This window comes from Mytilus californianus, unplaced genomic scaffold, assembly GCF_021869535.1.
Source record: "Mytilus californianus isolate M0D057914Y unplaced genomic scaffold, xbMytCali1.0.p SCAF_5, whole genome shotgun sequence".
In the NCBI taxonomy this organism is placed as follows: Eukaryota; Metazoa; Mollusca; class Bivalvia; order Mytilida; family Mytilidae; genus Mytilus; species Mytilus californianus.
This window is the reverse complement of record NW_026262701.1, coordinates 120,214,553-120,235,992: the sequence shown is the minus strand read 5'-3', so window position 1 is coordinate 120,235,992 and position 21,440 is coordinate 120,214,553. Positions and strand designations below refer to the sequence as shown.

The 21,440-nt window shown below is 32.1% G+C and overlaps 1 protein-coding gene across 1 annotated transcript in view; it reads right to left on the bottom strand.

The window, feature by feature from the left end:
* Positions 1-6,843: 6,843 nt before the first annotated feature.
* The window catches only part of LOC127700906 (cleavage and polyadenylation specificity factor subunit 5-like), a 30,393-nt gene continuing 15,796 nt past the window's right edge, over positions 6,844-21,440 (bottom strand). The window contains exon 7 of the mRNA XM_052204623.1: positions 6,844-6,989. Within this exon, the coding sequence (XP_052060583.1) occupies positions 6,968-6,989 (22 nt within the window). The 3' untranslated portion in view covers positions 6,844-6,967. The remainder of the gene's footprint in view (positions 6,990-21,440) is intronic.

Here is a 21,440-nt window from a genome sequence, read left to right as displayed (position 1 = left end):
TATTTTTACTGGTCTTCCTTTATAAATATGCATTTCTTTAAACATAATTTAAAAGCAGTGTAAGGGAAGTAACCAAAACGTTGTATTTGGATTACCTCCCTTACACTGTTTTAAATTATCTTAATTGTTCATTAACCATTACTTTATACATAATTTAAAAGCAGTGTAAGGGAGATAATTTCAATGATGTATTTGATTTATCTCCCTTACACTGCTTTAAATTATGTTTTGTACTAAAGTATTTGTCCATTAACCAGGACAACCTTGTTTTTCCCCCTTTTTTGCCCCTAATTCTTAAACGGTTTGAGCCATAACCCCTCAAAGCAAATCCTAACCATCCCTTTGTCGTATGGAAACTTGTAGTATAATTTCAGAGAGATCCATACACCGTTCCACTGTTATTGTCTGGAAACCAGAAAATGCTTATTTTTGGCCCCTTTTTGGCCCCTAATTCCTTAACTGTTGGTACCATAACCCCCAAAATCAATCCCCACCTTCCTTTTGTTGTATTGAACCTTATGGTAAAATTTCATAGAGATCCATTCACTTAAACTAAAGTTAGAGTGCGAAAACTAATGCGTATTCGGACGACGACGCCGGACGACGACGACGACGACGACGACGCCAACGTCATACCAATATACGACCACAAAAATTTTTTTGCGGTCGTATAAAAATTGAATCATAATTTCCTGTCGATATGCACATCTACATAGTATGTCCTTACTATCTACAAAGTTTCATGAAATTCTGTTTTGTGGTTTCAGGGGAGATGTAATGACAAGATGATGACGGACAGACTGAGACGGACAGGTTATAAACATTATACCATACGCAACTTCGTTACAGAGCTTGTGTTTCCTGTCAAGATTTCCTTGATAGAGGGTTAAGGCTTACAGGGAAGCTATTGAACTAAGGGTTCCAAGTGGTGAAGTTGAAGTCATACCTTCTGAAGTACGAGTTGGTTGAACGTTATGGAATATCTGTTCCAATTGTCGTACCCACAACCCCGCCCTTTTTTCCTCGATTTGTGACATTACCGAATGAGACTTAACATCAGATTTATACTTGCATGAACAGCATGGCAGGTGAAAAATGTTGAACAGGAGCTGCTTACCCTTCCGAAGCACCTGAGATCACCCTCTGTTTTGGTGGGGTCGTGTTGCTAAGTCTTTAGTTTTCTATTTGTTCGTCTTTTCATCGTTTTTTCATTTGTGTTTTTTTTTGCCACAGCATTGTCAGTTTTTCTTCAACTTGTGAGTTTTGAATGTCTCCTTGATATCTTCTGTCCCTTTTGCAAGCTTTTTATCAAATGCATTTCAAATGTCCAGGAGAGACATAGCGTTAAAGTTAAAATAGTTAGAATCATATGAACTCAAAAACAGAATGAGACCAGGTACATCCAAATGGGTAAGCATCTTATACTATGAATCTATCTGTTATGGAATTATATCCTCATGTCTAATTGGCTTCATCAGTTGGTGTTATGACCGAAAAATGTAATGTCATATATACTCAGAAGGACCAGAATGAATGTGTATATTTATTACAGGGTATAATGATATAATGTCTCTAGTAAGTAAATCCCAACAAATAATCATTGAATTTGTGAAGTAAGATGACAGTGGTTCTTTCCCATCACTCTGCTGGGGGGGGGGGGGGGGGGGGGGGGGGGGGGGCTAGGGCTCCAGCTAAGGGTTTACAATTCCACTTGTGACATTCTCTTAATGAGAACATTTAACAATTTGTTTACGTAACGTAAACTATGATGATTTTTCAGATTTTTTCTTCTAAATAGAGAATGAGATTTTTCAGTAAAATGTAAAACGTACTAGTAAAAGAGTAAAGTTTATACAATGAAACACTTTCCTCGATTAATCTTTATCAAGAACTCTCAAGCCTAAACGTTTGAAAGACAGGGAAGTGAAATACGTGGAAACATTTGGAGCAATATAACCAATAGTGACCTAAAAAAAGTCGAAGTATAAGTCAGCTCATGGACCCTTAGTTTCTGAGTAATTACTTAATTATCAAATAGGAATGTTAGAAATGTTTCTTATAAATCATGTGAGGAGAAAAATCTATGTACTAATTCCTTCTTTCTATGACAGAAGAGTTCCTGTTTTGCATGTATGAGATTCTAATATAATGCCCTGTCATTAAACAAAACCAGTAGTATTGCATGCCTATAGTGTATCAATATACATGAACACAAATTCATACTTTCATTCTAAAAAACATTATTCATTCTTATAAAAATAGTTGAACTATATTGTTCACCGAAATTCTTTTTCAAGGAAACAACTGAAAGTTTCCTTAAATAAATGTTAAACAAATGGTTGATTTAAAAAATATGATTCTAACATGGATGTTCACCAAAATTTCATTCTTTGGTGACTGGATATTTCATGTAGGGTACTTTCTGGTATTATGCTAGTATAAAAATCGTTTTGGCAATAAAGGACCTGAAATGATCAGTGAAATGTTTCACAAACAAATCTCATTGTAAAATGCAAATTATTTACATACAATTCTATTTATACATGAAAACATTTATGTATGTTGTCAATTCTTATTTTATCTTACCAAATAAGGAAAACTTTAAAATTATTGAAGAATTCAAATAATTGGAATTGTAAGTGGGATCAATATTAAGAAAAGTGCTGTAAACTTTCCCAATTATGTATACAACTAGGAAACAGGAATGATGACCTCATTGTTTCTTTCTATTTTCTAAGATACTCTAAAATAAATGGGGAATGTATCCATGGGACACAGATGATGCCCCCCTTGCATATCATATAAAGTTATAAAGGGACATAACTGAAGAATGGTAAAAGTGACGCTACCCAAATTTGTACTTGATCTGAGTTTTGTGGTAATAAGTATTGTGTATAAGTTTCATAACATTTGGTTGAGGCAAACTTAAGTTAGAGAACGGAAACCAACTTTGGGACGTACAGACGGACAAGGGTAAAACTTAATGCCCCTTCCGCTACGGCTGGAGCATAAAAAAAAATTTCTCATCTTCCCATTTTGAAATTCTGTCATTTAGTTTGTTTTTGCTAACATAATTTAAAATTGCAACAATTTTTCAACCTTATTGAATGAGACAATTTTCCTTACATTAAAAAAACATTTACTTTTTATTATGATTTAGAAAATAGAAAATAGATGTTGTTGAAGTTTCCTTTTTTCAAAGTATAAAAGTTCTGTAATTTTGTTGTTGTTATGGTTCAATACTACCTATGCAGTTATTTCAAGGCGCAGGACATTTGCAATTTACTAATTGTATTAAGGACAATTGCACTCCAAATATGATGGACACACCTAGACTAAGTTAACTGAACATTTGCACTGGTGTTGTCAGTATGTTTTCGACTTATGAGTTTGAATGTTCCTTTGGTATCTTTCACCTCTCTTTTACCTGTAAAAGGTCACCTCTAACTTTCATGAGTTGTAATAATAAATTTGATTGAAATCAAATTTGTTGTTAGTTGCTTTACATTAACTCAGTAATGAAACATTAGACTTGCTTACATTTGTGTAGACCATTATTTGATGTTTAAACCAATGGCTGCTCAAGAACCTAGATGAACAAATTTGCATATTATCTGACAGAAAATAACATGAACATTTTCCTCAATTTCCTCTATAGAATGGCTTGAGCAACCATCTGACTGTAAATCTATATAAACCATATCAAATAATATACATTCATGAGCCTCAACCTAAGTTTAGAAATAAAAGAGAAAATTTGAAATAGATATTGAAATGTGGTTAGAATACATGTTAGGACAGATTACTTGAGCTTATATTTATTTACTCCATGGGCTACAGGTATAAAGCCAACTGTCATGTGTCCTTTATGTATTCAGAAGTTACGTTTAAATGTATATAAAGAAATAAATTTACTGTAGTGTGGATATTTACTGACTTTAGAGCACATAAGATCAGGTGTCCTGTAGAAAAAGCGCAAATGTATGTAGAAAAGGCACAATTTCTTGCAGAAAAAGCCCCAATGTCCTTTTTGATAAAGTGAAAATGTCATAAAAATCAAAGTGAAAATGCCCACTAAAAAATGTGCAAATATCCCATCAAAAAGCACAAGGGTCATGCACCAAATTTACCTTAACTATTGGTTAGTTGAAAAACAAGTAACTATCTAGAATTGAAAAACAAGTAACTATCTAGAATTGAAAAACAAGTAACTATCTAGAATTGAGATATTCCAATAAGGATAACAAATATTTTCATGATTATTCATATGTACAAAAATGATTTCTGATGATGATGACTGACAGATTTTTCTTACATATGCAACAATGAAAATCATTAAAATGTATGATATTGCTGTATTTTCCCCTTTTTATTTGCACTTTTAAACTACAAGTTCATACACATTAATTCAATAGCTTTTACAATTTAGCAATTAGTTTATGTCATAATAAAAGGTGAAAATCATATTGTTTTAAAAAACGTTCATTTTTACAGTTATACATGGTCTTTACTGTATTGACCTTGAAAAATTGAAGTATAAAGTTTAACCTTCAAACATTACATGTAGGTTACTTATTATATAATAAAATACTCCGCAGGGCGCAGCTTGATACGACCGCAGAGGTCGAACCCTGAACAGTTGGGGCAAGTATGGACACAACATTCAAGCTTGATACAGCTCTGAATTTGGATTGTGATTAAATATTTGACACAGCATAGGTTTCTGACACAGAATGAATGTGGTCTAAGAACTTAAAAATTTTAAATTGGACATTCACCTATTATGGTCCAATATCCAATATCCAAAATCTAAATACATGGTTAGATTCAGCATATCAAAGAACCCCAAGAATTCAATTTTTGATGAAATCAAACAAAGTTTAATTTTGGACCCCGATTTGGACCAACTTGAAAACTGGGCCAATAATCAAAAATCTAAATACATGTTTAGATTCAGCATATCAAAGAACCCTAAAAATTCAATTTTTGTTAAAATCAAACTAAGTTTAATTTTGGACCCTTTGGACCTTAATGTAGACCAATTTGAAAACGGAACCAAAAATTAAGAATCTAAATACACGGTTAGATTCGGCATATCAAAGAACCCCAATAATTCAATTTTTGATGAAATCAAACAAAGTTAAATTTTGGACCCTTTTGACCTCAATGTGGACAAAGTTGATAACGGGGCCAAAAAATCAAAAATCTAAATACATGGTTAGATTCAGCATATCAAAGAACCCCATATATTCAATTTTTGTTGAAATCAAACAAAGTTTAATTTTGGACCCCGATTTGGACCAACTTGAAAACTGGGCCCATAATCAAAAATCTAAATACATGTTTAGATTCAGCATATCAAAGAACCCTTAAAATTCAATTTTTGTTAAAATCAAACTAAGTTTAATTTTGGACCCTTTGGACCTTAATGTAGACCAATTTGAAAACGGAACCAAAAATTAAGAATCTAAATACACGGTTAGATTCAGCATATCAAAGAACCCCAATAATTCAATTTTTGATGAAATCAAACAAAGTTAAATTTTGGACCCTTTGGACCTTAATGTGGACCAATTTAAAAACGGGGCCCAAAATCCAAAAACTTAATACGCGGTTAGATTCAGCATATTAAAGAACCCCAAGAATTCAAGAATAAAACCCCATTGAAATTGATCAAGAAATAAGCAATTTATACGAAGTATCTTCTTTTGCACAATACTGTGCAATTGAATATTTCTTGCTATTGCGCAATGCTGTACAATTGACAATTTCTTGCTATTGCGCAATATTGTGCTATTGGATATTTCTTGCTATTGCGCAATACTGTGCAATTGAAGATTTCTTGCTATTGCGCAATACTGTGCAATTGAAGATTTCTTGCTATTGTGCAATACTGTGCAATTGAAAAATTTCTTGCTATTGCACAATACTTATTAGATAATAATTTACACATCCTGTTTGGTGTGTATCTCCTACCATATCATTATTATTTGCTTTTAAATATTAAACAGAAATAACCAACTTAAAATGGAAAATTTTAAAAGAAAAAAAAAAGGAAAAAAAGAAAAAAAAAAGAAAAAAAAAAAATCCCCCCCCAAATTTTTTGAACCCCCTTATGATTCATCACCCCCAAACTCAATCCCAGCCTTCCCTTTGTGGTATGGTACCTTGCAGTACAATTTCAGAGAGATCCATACACTTGAACACAAGTTATTGTCTGGAAACTAGAAAAATGCTTATTTTTGGCCCCTTTTTGGCCCCCAATTCCTAAACGTTTCGGGCAATTACCCCCAAACTCAATTCCAGCTTTCCCTTTGTGATATGGAACCTTGTAGTACAATTTCAGAAATATCCAAACACTTACACACAAGTTATTGTCATGAAACTAGAAAAATGCTTGTTTTTTGCCCCTTTTTTGGCCCCTAATTCCTAAAATTTTGAGGCAATTACCCCCAAAATTAATTACAGCCTTTCCTTTGTGATATGGAACCTTGTGGTACAATGTCAGAGAGATCCATACACTTACACACAAGTTATTGTCTGGAAGTTACAAAAATGCTTATTTTTGGCCCCTTTTTGGCCCCTAATTCCTTAACTGTTGGTACCATAACCCCCAAAATCAATCCCAACCTTCCTTTCGTGGTATTAAACCTTATGGTAAAATTTCATGGAGATCCATTCACTTAAACTAAAGTTAGAGTGCGAAAACCAATGCGTCTTCGGACGACGCCGGACGACGCCAGACGACGACGACGACGACGACGACGATGCCGGACGACGACGACGCCAACGTCATACCAATATACGACCAAAAAATTTTTAATTTTTGCGGTCGTATAAAAATCATGAAAAAACATGTCTTTATTAATAAAAAACAGAGTCCCGTCTCTTAACAGATCAGCTTGTCTGTGAGCTGCCTTTTTACAACACCAAATTCTCTCTTCTTCAGATGAACAAACAAATCTTATTAATTATAGATGAAATTGAATCTGAAAAGAAATAAAATATAAAATTTATAAAACTGTCTGAAATGAACAATGAAGATAATTTTACTATCTCCTCTGAACACAACAATGACGGATAATTTTTTTATTCTTTTTCAAGTTTCTTTGTTTGAAATGAGTTGGTCAACATGCTTTTTGTGGAGTTTTTGCATGATTAATCCTAATTAAGAATGTCTTGAGCGACAGTCTTTCACATCAATTTAAACTAATTGTACCCTATTCCATGAAGCAAGTTATGGAGAATTTTTCCTCAGATAATAATTTTCTAAACAAAGAAACTTTCCCACAGACGGGAAGTCCCCCCACAGTTTATTGATTCTAACCAATTAACTCCTCTCATCTCTATGATAATGTTAAATTTTAGTGACAAACTCCATGTCCTTTACTTTATTAAAATCGTCAAAATCTTGGGAAAAAAGATAATTTGCGAAAGAAATAAAATCCCCAGGGGAGAGCTAGGAGCTGAGACATAAAAATACAAATTTCCAACACCGTTGATTCAACAATGATCCCTTATAACCTATTACTCTCCATGCAACAAATCTGTGATCATTTATAACATTGTGCATGTCCTGTAAGACCAGACTTGACAAAAGATCTTGATAATATAATTATAGTAACAGGGTAATACTGCCATTAATTTAATTTCGTCCAGCGTAAACATAAAATACAACAAGAATGAACTAATGTGTATTAAAACCACGCCTCTAACATCTGGTCAACAAAAGAATTTTTTTTTTATTTTTTGGCATAAGATTGTATCTATATAAAATAACTAGCAATTTGTTGAACACCTCATGTATAACATTACACAGATAAAAATCATTGCTTGGCTGTTACCCATTGGGTAAGCTGATCTTATTTTATTATCAAAATGTGTTGCTTTCAATATTATGTGTTAAAATTACCAAATCAAGCAGCTTTTAAATGAATTATTTATAATGAAATTGCAATTATTATTCATTTTTAAAGAGGACAGGGTTGTCAGACTAAAATTATCTCAGCAAAATTTAATATAGATCTATATAACAAGATGTATAAAATGAAACCACACAATGTAAGAGTTTTTGTAAGTTTATTTCTTGCAGTTTTATAAGCAGAGATTGGCAGTTCCATTTAAAGGTCATTTATTACGTATTTGAATATCAATATTTCTCATACTACTTTTTAATGTACTGACATATTCTTTTTGTTATAATTTTTTTCCTTTTTTATATTTTTTCCAAATGTTGTTTTAAAATTTGAAAAGGTATATTTATAAATAAAGATTTTATCATCAAATTCAAAAATTGACAAATTAAAAAAAGTCACAGAAAGAGATGTGGTGTTAGGATGCACTTATGATGCAATAAAATCACAAATTTAATACTATATCTGAACCAGGTACCACATTGAAGAATCTTCAAATATTATTTTACTGTGTTTGAAATGTTTGGATATTAATTCATACTTTTAACTTCAATTTTCAATGAAACCTGATATCACAAGATTACACATTCATTGTAGTTGTATATCGTGAGTGCTATATGTCTCTGGTATTTTAAATCAAAGTACTGAAGTACTGAACATCGGATGACCACAAGTTCTTGAGGATGGTCAAAAGCACTTGTCTCAGAAAAAAAACAACATATCTCTTTACCTGAAACTGAGGTTAATGTACAGAGATATATTTTTTTCTGAGACAAGTTCGTGCGTAGATGATGAATAAATGACAGGAAATTCAACTTCACTGTAATAACGATTATATTGTAGTGATACAAATCAGTACACTGATTTGTTGTTATATATTATATTAAAATAACAGTTACATATATATATGATTTGCATCCATTTGTATATCATTCCATTCTACTAATCTAATAATAGTGCAATGCAAGTGCATGGTGGACACTTTTCTGTAAAAATTTGATTTTTCTAAGATTGGATACGAGTAGGCATTCATATTTTCCAGCAAAAACAATTACAGAGTTACCGGTCCTTGCCGGTATTGTCGCAAAACATTCTTTGAGATATCCTTCCGCATGCTTTAACACAATTTTTCGGTACGTGTTCATTGATATTATCAATGATTTTTTACTTATATATATATATATCTAACTACAAAACATTTTCATATTATTAATCTATATTGTAAACAAAAATATTTTTATCAGTATTCATTGAAGAGATGTATTTATATCAAACGATAAGGAATGTTATTTTGCACTCGTTTATGTGCGCATATTTATCATGTTTATAGATCGGTTACAAACCCAAAACTAATTTACATAATGGAAATCTAGGCGATAGCAATACATCAGAATGACCTCAAGGTCATCGCGATGTAAAAATATATATAACAAGTTAACTTAAGGGACTGTCATATTAAGAGGCTGTTTAATCATTCATTTTACTGGTAAATTTAATATAATACATAACAATATGATTCAGTAGGAACTTCAACTTAAGATTTCTAGTGTAAGTGGAGCCTTTGTTAAGTTACCGACTCTTTTTTTTATATTGAAAAGTCATTTTCAAATATTTAACTTATCTTTGCATATATGTGCTGTGAAATTTGATTAATAAGCCCTGTTGACACTATCAAAGATTTCCTTAACATCAAAAACTTGGAGAAAGTTTTTGAAGGAATTTGTCAGTGACAATGTTTGAAAACTTTAATAGTGTATAATGTCATCCTATTTTTCTTGAAACTTGGATGGATTTGATGGAAACTAGCCAATTAGAGTTGAATTTAGGAAAGATGCAATTTTGTTTTCAAAACAAAAGCACATATTAAAGGTGGGGAGATGAGATGAGCAGAATAAACATAATAACTTCCAGTAAAACTAAAAGAACATAGTTATGGAGAAATGGTGTGAAAGAGAATTGATTCAATTGTTTGAGTACAAAGAAGTATAAAACTCATCGGCCACAAACAAATCATGCACAATTTCTAATTTGCCTCCTCAAAAAAGGTTTTCCACAGAAAATATAGTGAAAGAGCAATGCAATTTTTTGTTTAAAGTTTTTTAAAACCCCTTTACTCTTGTAAACCTTGAAGTCCCAACTTTTCTTTGACCAATCACGGATCAAAAAACTTTGAAAGTGACAAGAGATTACTTTGACCAAGTTTTGACGGAAAACTTTGGTAGTGACAACAGTACAGATGACATCGGCCAAGTTTTCTTTGTACAAGTTTACAAATTTTAAAATCTGTGATCTGCTTTTCTAAACAACTTATTTGTAAATATAGCAGGTGATTATTAGTAAACATTTACAGGTAGTCAGAACATAAGTGACCTATGATCATTGTACAGAACAGAATTATATAAACAGGATAAATATTGACAGGTCCTAATGTAACTGAAAACTTTAAATATTTTTCAATTTCAAGATACTGTTACTTTTTAATAACTATAAAAATGATATTTTTTTTAATGTAAATCAAAAGCACACATAATTTCAAATTTTTTCTATATTTATGAATTCATTTTGATTATTTATATATTTTGTTAATTTTGCTATTTTTTCAATTTTAGATATCTCAACTACTTCACAAGGTTCAGTTATACACATCATTTCTTTTGATCTCTTAAATTTTCATAAAAGTCAGAATAAATCAAAAGAATATCATATTTTAATAAATAATAAGATTTGTCTTATTTACATTAAAATAACAAGGTATTTATTTATACAATTGTCAATTTGTTTGATTGAATTGTTGCTTTTAAATTACAGGCACGTGTTTTTTACAATAGACATCAACTGTAGTTAAACGATGTCAAAAATCATCATTTGATGGAAGAAAGAGTAATAATTCCTTAATCAGTAAATTCAACAGAAATGACTTTAAATCGTACAATAAGAAGAGGACTTAATTCTTTGTAGTGTACAACAATAGAACTTGACCATTTGTATCTAATTTATTCTTTTATAAAATCAACACTTTAAACCAATATTTATTCAGCGATCTTCCTATTCAAATAAACATGTTAGATTCTATTGTGGAGAAACATTAACTGATTTAAATAGTGGGTCTGTCATGTGACAGCAAGCATTAAATATTTTTATCTTTGCATGTTTCTATCTATTATTCTCAACAATTTTTTATCTGACAGATTTGTCCATCTGTCCATAAAACCTTTAAAAAAACTTTCATCTGTCCAACTGCACATGTCCACAAACAACCCTGGTTCCAGAAATCACTTACTTTCAATTTTTGTTTTTTTTTTGTTTTTTTTCTTGGTCTTAGATGTGATAGACATTTTGACATCAACTCATTTCCAAAGTCACAGGAGAAAACCAAAAGAAAAAGAATCATTATTGTTAATTTATTCATGTCTTCAAAATTATAGTTAAAAGTTATGTATTAAGCTCAGTTTATTCAAGAAACACTTGTTTTATCCCTTAAACTCTGTACCTGGGGATTTGATTAATTCATACTTTCAAATGTCTAGAGATATTAACAATGTTGTCATTGGCCTTTAGAAAAAGAGGAATATATCTGATCTAGTTACTACCAGATTTGCACAGTGTTTCTATAGAATCATATCTACTATTACTGCTTTCTACCCGATTCCTCAAAGTTTGGTTATTTTAAGCTGGTATTATAGAGTAAAGGACTTTTTCTGAAAATAGACATCTATAGGTCAACAGACCATATGCAAATTTATAAATCCCACAAGTCTGCACAATACTAAAACCAAATTCTAAATAAATGAAATAAATTTACAAGACCATCAAATGTCGAAAAAAATTCCTCAAAGTTATAAGATTTCCCTAGTCGAATATATATATATATTCACCTTAGTAATGCAGAAATAGCCAAATTTTAGGATTCTAACCTGTAACTTTAGTAAGCTTGAATGACATCATTCTAAATTTTGACACTGTATGGTCTTCTAGGATGATACAAGGAAATGCTGGATAAGGTTATGTATTATCTCATCTATTGATAATGAAACAGACTGATTCACCAAAACAAAGGTCATCAGTAACGAGCTGAGGGAGGAAAAAATTTAGAAAGTGAACACATTGAAACTTTGATAGATTATGATCCACTTTTTCGAAACTCAAATTAAAGTAAAAAAAATATTTTGTTTGAAGTGTTTACGATGGTTTAAACAGGTCTCTTTAAAAAGTATTATGCATGATGCATGGTTTCAACAGGGCCCAAGATAGCTTCAACTGGATGAAAAAGTTGTGTAATATAAGAACTTACCTGGAATGGAATAAATAGTGATAAGGTGTATTAAGAGAGAAAAATAACTTAGATTTTTATTGAGGTAAACAAGGCAACATGAAAAACAGTGAAGTATATACAGTATTTCCTACAGGATAGAATGGATTTGATAAATCAAATATAACAAAGTTCACTACTGTCCATCACAAAAATCTAACAGATGTGAGATTGGTAACATCTCTAATTACTCAGATCATATTCTAAATAAAATCACCATTTTCATATTAAGATAATAACTTTTCTGCATCAAATAATTATATTCAAACTAATCAAATTAATCCATAAATATAAAAATTCTGACCAAATGGTCACTTTCTATAGCCAAATGACCAGTTGACCCTTCAGGATTAATATTCAGCAGGTGGTCATCTGTTGACCATTGTCCAGAGCTAACTGGACCTCAGTGACCAGGGTTATTTTAGGACAAACTGACCACAGACAGGTTATTTTAGGATAAAAGATGGCCTCAACTGACCAATGGTCAGTATAGCAAGATATAACCTGGGTAGCCAGGTGTATCCTCAAATGACCACCAACTTGGTCAATTAAGTTCATGTCAAAAAGTCTAATTCTTTTGTTTGAATATTCAATATTAATCACTCACAAAAATTCACTGCAGAAAATCAAAAATCGAAAAGGATTGTAGAATGAGAAAAAACAAATTAGTCCTCTTCTTATTGTATGATCTAAAGTCATTTCTGTTGAATTTACTGATTAAGATAGTTCAATCTTTCAAATGTTTAGTTGTAGGTGTGTCATGCTGTTGTTACATAATAAAACAATAAAAATTAAAAATATACAATTTATGTCATTAAATTCAACAATATAATGTACATACAGAAAAAACAATAGATTATCAATAAATATTCCTGATTAAACAATCGATCAATTAAATATAAGTTTAATATGTTGATACAATTATTTTGCATTTGAACTCTTCAACCAAACACCAAATATGACGATTAAATCATAAACTTCATTTGATCAATGAATTATTAATAGATGTATGATTTAAGTGTCCTTACAGTGAACTGGTCAAGCAGTCTGACCAACTGTTGTACTGACCACAACAATGGTCAGCACTGGTCATCCACGTGGTCAACCATAAAGGGAAGCAACAGCCAATCTTAGTAATTACATTATGTTTCTACAAAACCAATGCCAGTTGGTTTTTGTTTTCTGCAAGTTTTTCACAACTTTTATAATTACATCTTTTGTTTAAATTATCTTTATCAGAATTTTTGAAAATTAAGAAAAAGGACTTTTTAAGGCTAAAGATTTTTCCCAATTAACAAAATAAATATAGACACATCTCAATCAATTATTTCTTGTTTATTCAGTTTATTTTTTCAGAATTACATTTTCTGCAATTTTTAACTAATGCATAGACATGCAAGACATTGTAACAAAATAATGACATAAGTTTACTTTTCCCATTTTGCCTTTTCATTTGAAAAGCTTCTGAAACTAATCTCAAAAAAAAATTGACAATAACACCGACAGACGATTGAATGTGTCCTTTGTCTGCCGTGATGTGATAAACCTTAATCTGATATTTCTACATCAGCACCCCTCTTATCATAATTATAACTTTCACTGAAATCGACTGTAACCATCCATTCTTCATAGAACAATGGAAGTGTGTATTCTGAAGAAAAAATTCTTTACAGGCTGATCAAACAATTAAAATCTATGATTCAAGGGCGTGATTCACCCGGATTACACTTCTTTAAGACGTCAAAAGACCCATACAAAAAAAAGCTGCCATATTACCATACAATAGAAATTTGGCTTTTATAATTTGTCTGACGTTATGAGATTTTGTTATTACGCTCGAGAAGAACACGCTCCCCCCGTTATAATTGAACAGTGGAATCTGTTGCCCAGGGGTTTCTTCAAGCCAAATAAATGTATAACTCTTTAATATTAACGATTAAATAACAGAATGTTAGTTCCAAGTGGTAGAGATTCACAGTTTTCATAAAATTTCTTCATTATTTTGTTATTAAATCTAAATGCTATATGGTAATATGAGACTAGTATCTCTTTGTTCCTTGTTGATGAATATTTGGTAAGGAATTTGATGTAAATTGACAAAACTACTTTAGAGCAATATTATCATGAGATGGAATCACACATCCAGGTTCTTATCCAGATGTCCAATGTTCCAAATTCTTTACACTTTTTATACAATGACAAATATTTTACACAATTTATGAGGTTTTTCTCATAAAATTATGATTTTTTTTTGGAGAGCAATGTTAAATGTCATGTTTAGGTTCTCATTTTTCAAAGTTAATGATTTCATTATCTGATTCATAAAACAAGTATTTTTTTAACAAGTGCAATGATTTGTATGTTTTTATTAGAGAAATCTCTATCAAATAAACTTGAGAATGGACATGGGGAATGTGTTAAAGAGACATCAACCCGACCAAAGAGAAGAAAACAGCCGAGGGCCACCAATGGGTCTTCAAACAGCGAGAAAATCCCTCACCCGGAGGAAGGCTTCAGTTGGCCCCTAAACAAAAATGTGTACTAGTTCAGTGAAAATTGACGTCACACAAAACTCCTAAACCTATAAATGAACTAAAATTAGAAAAACATACAAGTATAACAAAGGCCAGAGGCGCAAAAATGCGGCGGGGTTAAACATGTTTTGTGAGATCTCAACCCTCCCCCTATACCTCTAGCCAATGTAGAATAAACAAACTCACATCAATATGCATAGTAAAACTCAGTTCAAAAGAAGTCTGAGTCCGATGTCAGAATAGGCAACAGAAGAAACTAAGCAAAATGACAATGATACATAAATTAACAAAGGACTACTAGCAGTTACTGACATGCCAGCACCAGACCTCAATTAAACTGATTGAAAGATTATGTCTTCATCATATGAAAATCAAGTACAATCCCTCCCGTTAGGGGTTTAGTATCATACCATCATAAAATATATGAGAAGAACATAACCCGTATCATGCCAACAACTGGTTTTAGAATAAATGTGTTTATTTCCGATGCAAAGACCCTATGAGTGAATCAATATTAATTCCAAAATATGTCATCTTTAATGACCTGACAACAGTATCTTAACTATATTCCTTCGGAATCAGTCTGTTTAAAGGTTTGATTAGCTTTTGAGGTGAATGAAGACATTTTTGTGCTTTGCTTAGAATATTACCATAAAAGATGGGATGTGAAATACCTGAACATATAAGATGTCTGCATGTTGATTTATCATTTACGAATGATGTCCTTGTACCGATGATAAAATTTAGTAAATGTTTTGACTAGTTCATGATATCGGAAACCCTGGTGTAATAATTTTTCAGTAATACAGAGATTTCTCTCTTTAAAATCAAATATGTTGTTACATACTCTAGCACATCGAACAAGTTTAGATATACAAACACCATAAGATGGTGACAAGGGAACGTCACCATCTAAAAATGGATAATTAACAATAGGAAATGAAAAATCATCTCTTTTATCGTTAATTTCGGTATTACCGGTAAGCTTCCCGTTAAAGATATAGATATCAAGATCCAGGAAAGGGCAGTGTTCATTGTTAGTATTAGCTTTATTCAAAGTCAGTTCAGCAGGATTATTAAAATCTCTTTAGTGTACATACTGAAGTCGTCATTATTAAAGTATATACTAAAAATTTCTGAATTTACAGCAAAAAGATCATTGCACTGTTATCAAAAGGTTCCTAAATCACATCAAGACATTAGCTCGCTATTTTTCCTGTAATGCATGTATTTTTAACATATTAGTATGGGTCCAATTGTTTTACAAAGCCAACAGAACACTTTCGAGTTCGTTGCATTTCCATCAAAAACTTTGGTTTTAGTACACATCATTCGTGCATTTAGCATTGTCACTTCCTTCCCATGTTGATCGAGTGGTTAAAAAAATATGATGTTATATTGCACGAATAAATTAAATTCTTATAATTAATATTTAGCACAGCTGTCATTAGGGAATTGTGATTAAGTACCTACAGAACAAACACTACTTCTAGTTTATCCTGCATGACAATCACAAAGACGCTTGATGAACTTTTATAGTGCAGGAATACAGGGGGCCCTTCTATCTGGTAAATGACGTCATAAACTCATGACTAATTGACAATTGTTCCGGTGAAGGACATTACTTGAAAGTGTTCTATTAAGTCAGGTTATTTTCTGAAAAGCATTAACTTATTCAGATCCACATTTGTCATAAGTTTGAAAATGGCTAAAATTTGCATACCCCAATAGTGTTATGGCTTATAGACCTTGGCCATACATAAGATGCAACTTATATGGGTCATTCTGTATTTTCACCACAGCCTTTTAGCATCATGGTCATGTGATGATATAATTTTTAGAAAGAAGATGGTGTTTCAAAATTCCCTCTTTACCCTGATGCTATAAGAAATTTGTTAGAACAAATGGCAGTTTGCTGTATTTCCATTTATTAAGATCATTAGGAATTTAGGCCTGTCTACTAATAGTCATTTCAAATGGTGTAAGATGAATAGAGAATGTTATATGCTTTTTTCAATATCACATCTTTATCAACCAGCTATGACACTGATATTATCACAAGAGCAGAGCTGTGCTCAAGGGATTATATTGGTTGAGGGACGCTGTGCTCGAGGGATTATATTGGTTGAGGGACGCTGTGCTCGAGGGATTATATTGGTTGAGGGACACTGTGCTCGAGGGATTATATTGGTTGAGGGACGCTGTGCTCGAGAGATTATATTGGTTGAGGGACGCTGTGCTCGAGGGATTATATTGGTTGAGGGACGCTGTGCTCGAGGGATTATATTGGTTGAGGGACGCTGTGCTCGAGGGATTATATTGGTTGAGGGACGCTGTGCTCGAGGGATTATATTGGTTGAGGGACGCTGTGCTCGAGGGATTATATTGGTTGAGGGACTTGCCTTCCTGGAATGGCTACATTTTATACAATATCTATTCCTTAAATGCCGACAAAATAAATTGAATAGATGTTATTTTAGTGAATGGGTGATGTTTTAGAACAAAATTTAATTATTTTTAAAAAAGGTAACTGAAAGGTACATATTATTTTGCACCTTCAGAATATCACTTTTTTTTTAATAAAATTGAGTAAGATTGGAATAACAAGGAAAATGGTATAAAAATTTTTAATTTAAAAAAAAAATATAACGAAATGGAGTGTTACTTAAACAAGGTAAACTTTGTGGAATGTGACTGTTCATACTATATATTTCAAATATATACATGCTTAATTTATTTAATTGTGACACATGCTTTTTTTATCTTTAAATATATCTATGGGCTTGTTTACAAGATTATTGAGGGAGAAATCCTTTTGCACCAAAAATGCGTCCTCGTGTGTAAAAACTCATTTGCTAAAATAATGTGTTTGCGCCAATACGTACAAAAGATTTTATTTCAATTTTACACTTTACAATTGAAAGCTGTGACAACATAACTTGAATGTACCATCATCAAATGCATCTTATGCATTCCAACAGGGAAGGTTTCAAAGAATCTCAAAATCAACAATTATAATCATACATTCACTATCTTTAATAAAATGCTCCGCTGGGCGCAGCTTGATACGACCGCAGAGGTCGAACCCTGAACAGTTGGGGCAAGTATGGACACAACATTCAAGCTTGATACAGCACTGAATTTGGATTGTAATTAAATATTTGACACAGCATAGGTTTCTGACACAGAATGAATGTGGTCTAAGAACTTAAAAATTTTTAATTTACCTATTCAAACCATATCATTATTATTTGCTTTTATATATAAATCAGAAATAACCAATTTAAAATGGAAAATTGTAAAGAAAAAAAAGGAAAACCCCCCCCCCCCCCTCCCCCCCAAATGTTTTGAACCCCCTTATGATTCATCACCCCCAAACTCAATCCCAGCCTTCCCTTTGTGGTATGGTACCTTGCAGTACAATTTCAGAGAGATCCATACACTTGAATAAAAGTTATTGTCTGGAAACTAGAAAAATGCTTGTTTTTTGGCCCCTTTTTGGCCCCAAATTCCTAAATGTTTAGGGCAATTACCCCCAAACTCTAACCCAGCTTTCCCTTTGTGATATGGAACCTTGTAGTACAATTTCATAAAGATCCATACACTTACACACAAGTTATTGTCCTGAAACTAGAAAAATGCTTGTTTTTTGTCCCTTTTTGGCCCCTAATTCCTAAAATTTTGAGGCAATTACCCCCAAAATCAATCCCAGCCTTTCCTTTGTGGTATGGTACCTTGCAGTACAATTTCAGAGATCCATACACTTGAACACAAGTTATTGTCTGGAAACTAGAAAAATGCTTATTTTTGGCCCCATATTCCTAAACGTTTTGGGCAATTACCCCCAAACTCAATTCCAGCTTTCCCTTTGTGATATGGAACCTTGTAGTACAATTTCATAAAGATCCATACACTTACACACAAGTTATTGTCATGAAACTAGAAAAATGCTTGTTTTTTGACTCTTTTTTGGCCCCTAATTCCTAAAATTTTGAGGCAATTACCCCCAAAATCAATCCCAGCATTCCCTTTGTGATATGGAACTTTGTGGTACAATGTCAGCGAGATCCATACACTAACACACAAGTTATGTCTGGAAGTTACAAAAATGCTTATTTTTGGCCCCTAATTCCTTAACTGTTGGTACCATGACCCCCAAAATCAATCCCAACCTTTCTTTTGTGGTATTGAACCTTATGGTAAAATTTCATAGAGATCCATTCACTTAAACTGAAGTTAGAGTGCGAAAACCAATGTGTCTTCAGATGCCGACGATGCCAACGTCATACCAATATACGACCGCAAAAAAATGGTCGTATAAAAATGGTAATATTACCTTGAATTTGTATCGGAATTGAATAATAAGCTAACAAATTATAATACTAAATGTTTTGACAACACTTAATTTTAATCAGATACTATTCCTTGAATGTCAACATATTTTTACCTGTATTTTGTCGCAGATCAAAGGATGTAGGCATTCAAGGAATAAACTGGTTGAGGGTTGATACAGTGTTTGATATTGAAAAAGCCATATTGTGTAAACTTTATTATATTATAAAAACAGATTCGTACATCTGTATGACATGATACAGTATTGGGCTTGGATAAAAACTGTCAACCATGACTGATATTTATATTATGGATGATTGATACAGAACGATTGTTATGAGTTAATGCTTCCAAAAGCTTTCTGGCAAGCAGAAACCCTCTGTCAAGGAAATCCTAATCAGATGCACAAACTCTAGAATATTTATATCAACTGGCAGATATTTTACAACCTATTTGATATATAGATTCCATAAGGGGAGATAATTGACAAATGATAGATTCTGGGACGGGTTAATTTGAAATCAACGCCACTTGTATCTGCGATAATTAAGATAGATACCTGATTGTCTTTTACTTTAATGGCAATGTGAAATTGTAACTGTAAAAGTTAATAATTTATCATTATCAATCCAAGCCTTTTCACATTTAACTTTTCCAAATCAATAAATCTAGCAATTTTTTTGGCGGAGTTGCGTCCATTAATCCCCGTTAACAAGACGTGCAGCATCTTCTCCCTTGCAGAATCGGGTGATGAATTTTCAATTTTAATGGTTTATGTCCTACAGAGAACAATAAATGATTAAAATTCAAATGAGGTATAAATCTTGGACTGACGTTCAACCTGCTGAATTTTCCACTAAAACATGTTGGATTTCACCATAAAGTGTAAAATCTTACCAAGTAAGAAATTTAGATCTATGGTTCAATTCTAATGTTATTGTAAAACTGATGTAACATTTTATATGGCTAATGAAGTTTTAGTAACATGGTATAAACCTTTAAGTATAGTCCTAGTCTAACAAAGGGAAGATATATCCCAAAATAGACAATATATTATTAGTGTTTGCAATTTCATGTAAGGACAGTGACTACCTACTGTATTTTAAATAATTACATTAGAGGACAAAGATATAAGTATTAGGAACTTACCATTTTTTTCACTATATAATTTATATCAAACCACATTTTTAAATATCATTGTGGAGTCAAGATTAAGATTTGTCATAGGTTTATTTTTGTTCTTCATTTTCTACTGATGTAAACACTAAAAACAAGCATTACTATTTTGTCCTGAAATTTTCCATATATTTCAATTAAGTTGAATTGCTTATAATCTTCATGCTAGTTTATTTCAGGAGAAAACAAGTGAAACTGATCTTCTGCTCACTGATGATACCCCCGCCCAAATATTTCGGTAAACAGAAAGTTGTTGAGTGATGAATCTGAAAATGCATCACACGGTATAGCTGACTCATATAAACCCTGAAACCAAATTTCAGAAATCCTTGTCATGTAGTTCCTGAGAAAAATGCGATGAAAAATATTCATGGGACAGACGGACGGACTGACGGATGGATGGACAGACAGAGGTAAAACACTTTTTAAAGCGGGGGTATAATATATACATACTAAAGACAATTAAGTTAAGACAATTATCCTTTTCTCAATACATTGTCAATTTTCAATGATCAATGTAAATGAGGTCAGGATCAGAGAAATATTGCAAGATATACATGAACGCCTTATAAATATTCTATATGCCAAATATATTTACCCTATTGTTCATAGTTCCTGAGAAACAAACTTTGACTACAAAACATTGACCAATGATCCATGAAAATGATGTCATGGTCATATGAACCCTATCAAAAAGACAGTCACACCTTAAAATCATTCCATACAACAAATAAAGTTGACCTATGTCTTATGATGTCTGAGAAACAGACATAACCACAAAAACTAACACTTATAATATCTGAGAAACAGACATAACCACAAAAACTAAACATTGACCAATGAACAATAAAAATATGGTCAAGGTCAGATGAAACCTGCCAAATGGACATGTACCCCTTACAATCATTGCATACCAAATATACATGACCTATAATTGCATATTTTTGCAGTTATTTAACAATGGTGGATTGATGGACGAAATTATTTGATGATGGCAGTGTGTCATCATAAAACAGGTTATGGAGATTACTGCTATTGTTTATAGCATCTTGGATACAAACTTGACCACAAATCTTAACCTTGATCAATGATCCATGAAATGAGGTCAAGTGAACCCTGTCTGATGGACAAGTAGACCTTGCAAGGAACCAATATACCAAATAAAGTTATCCTATA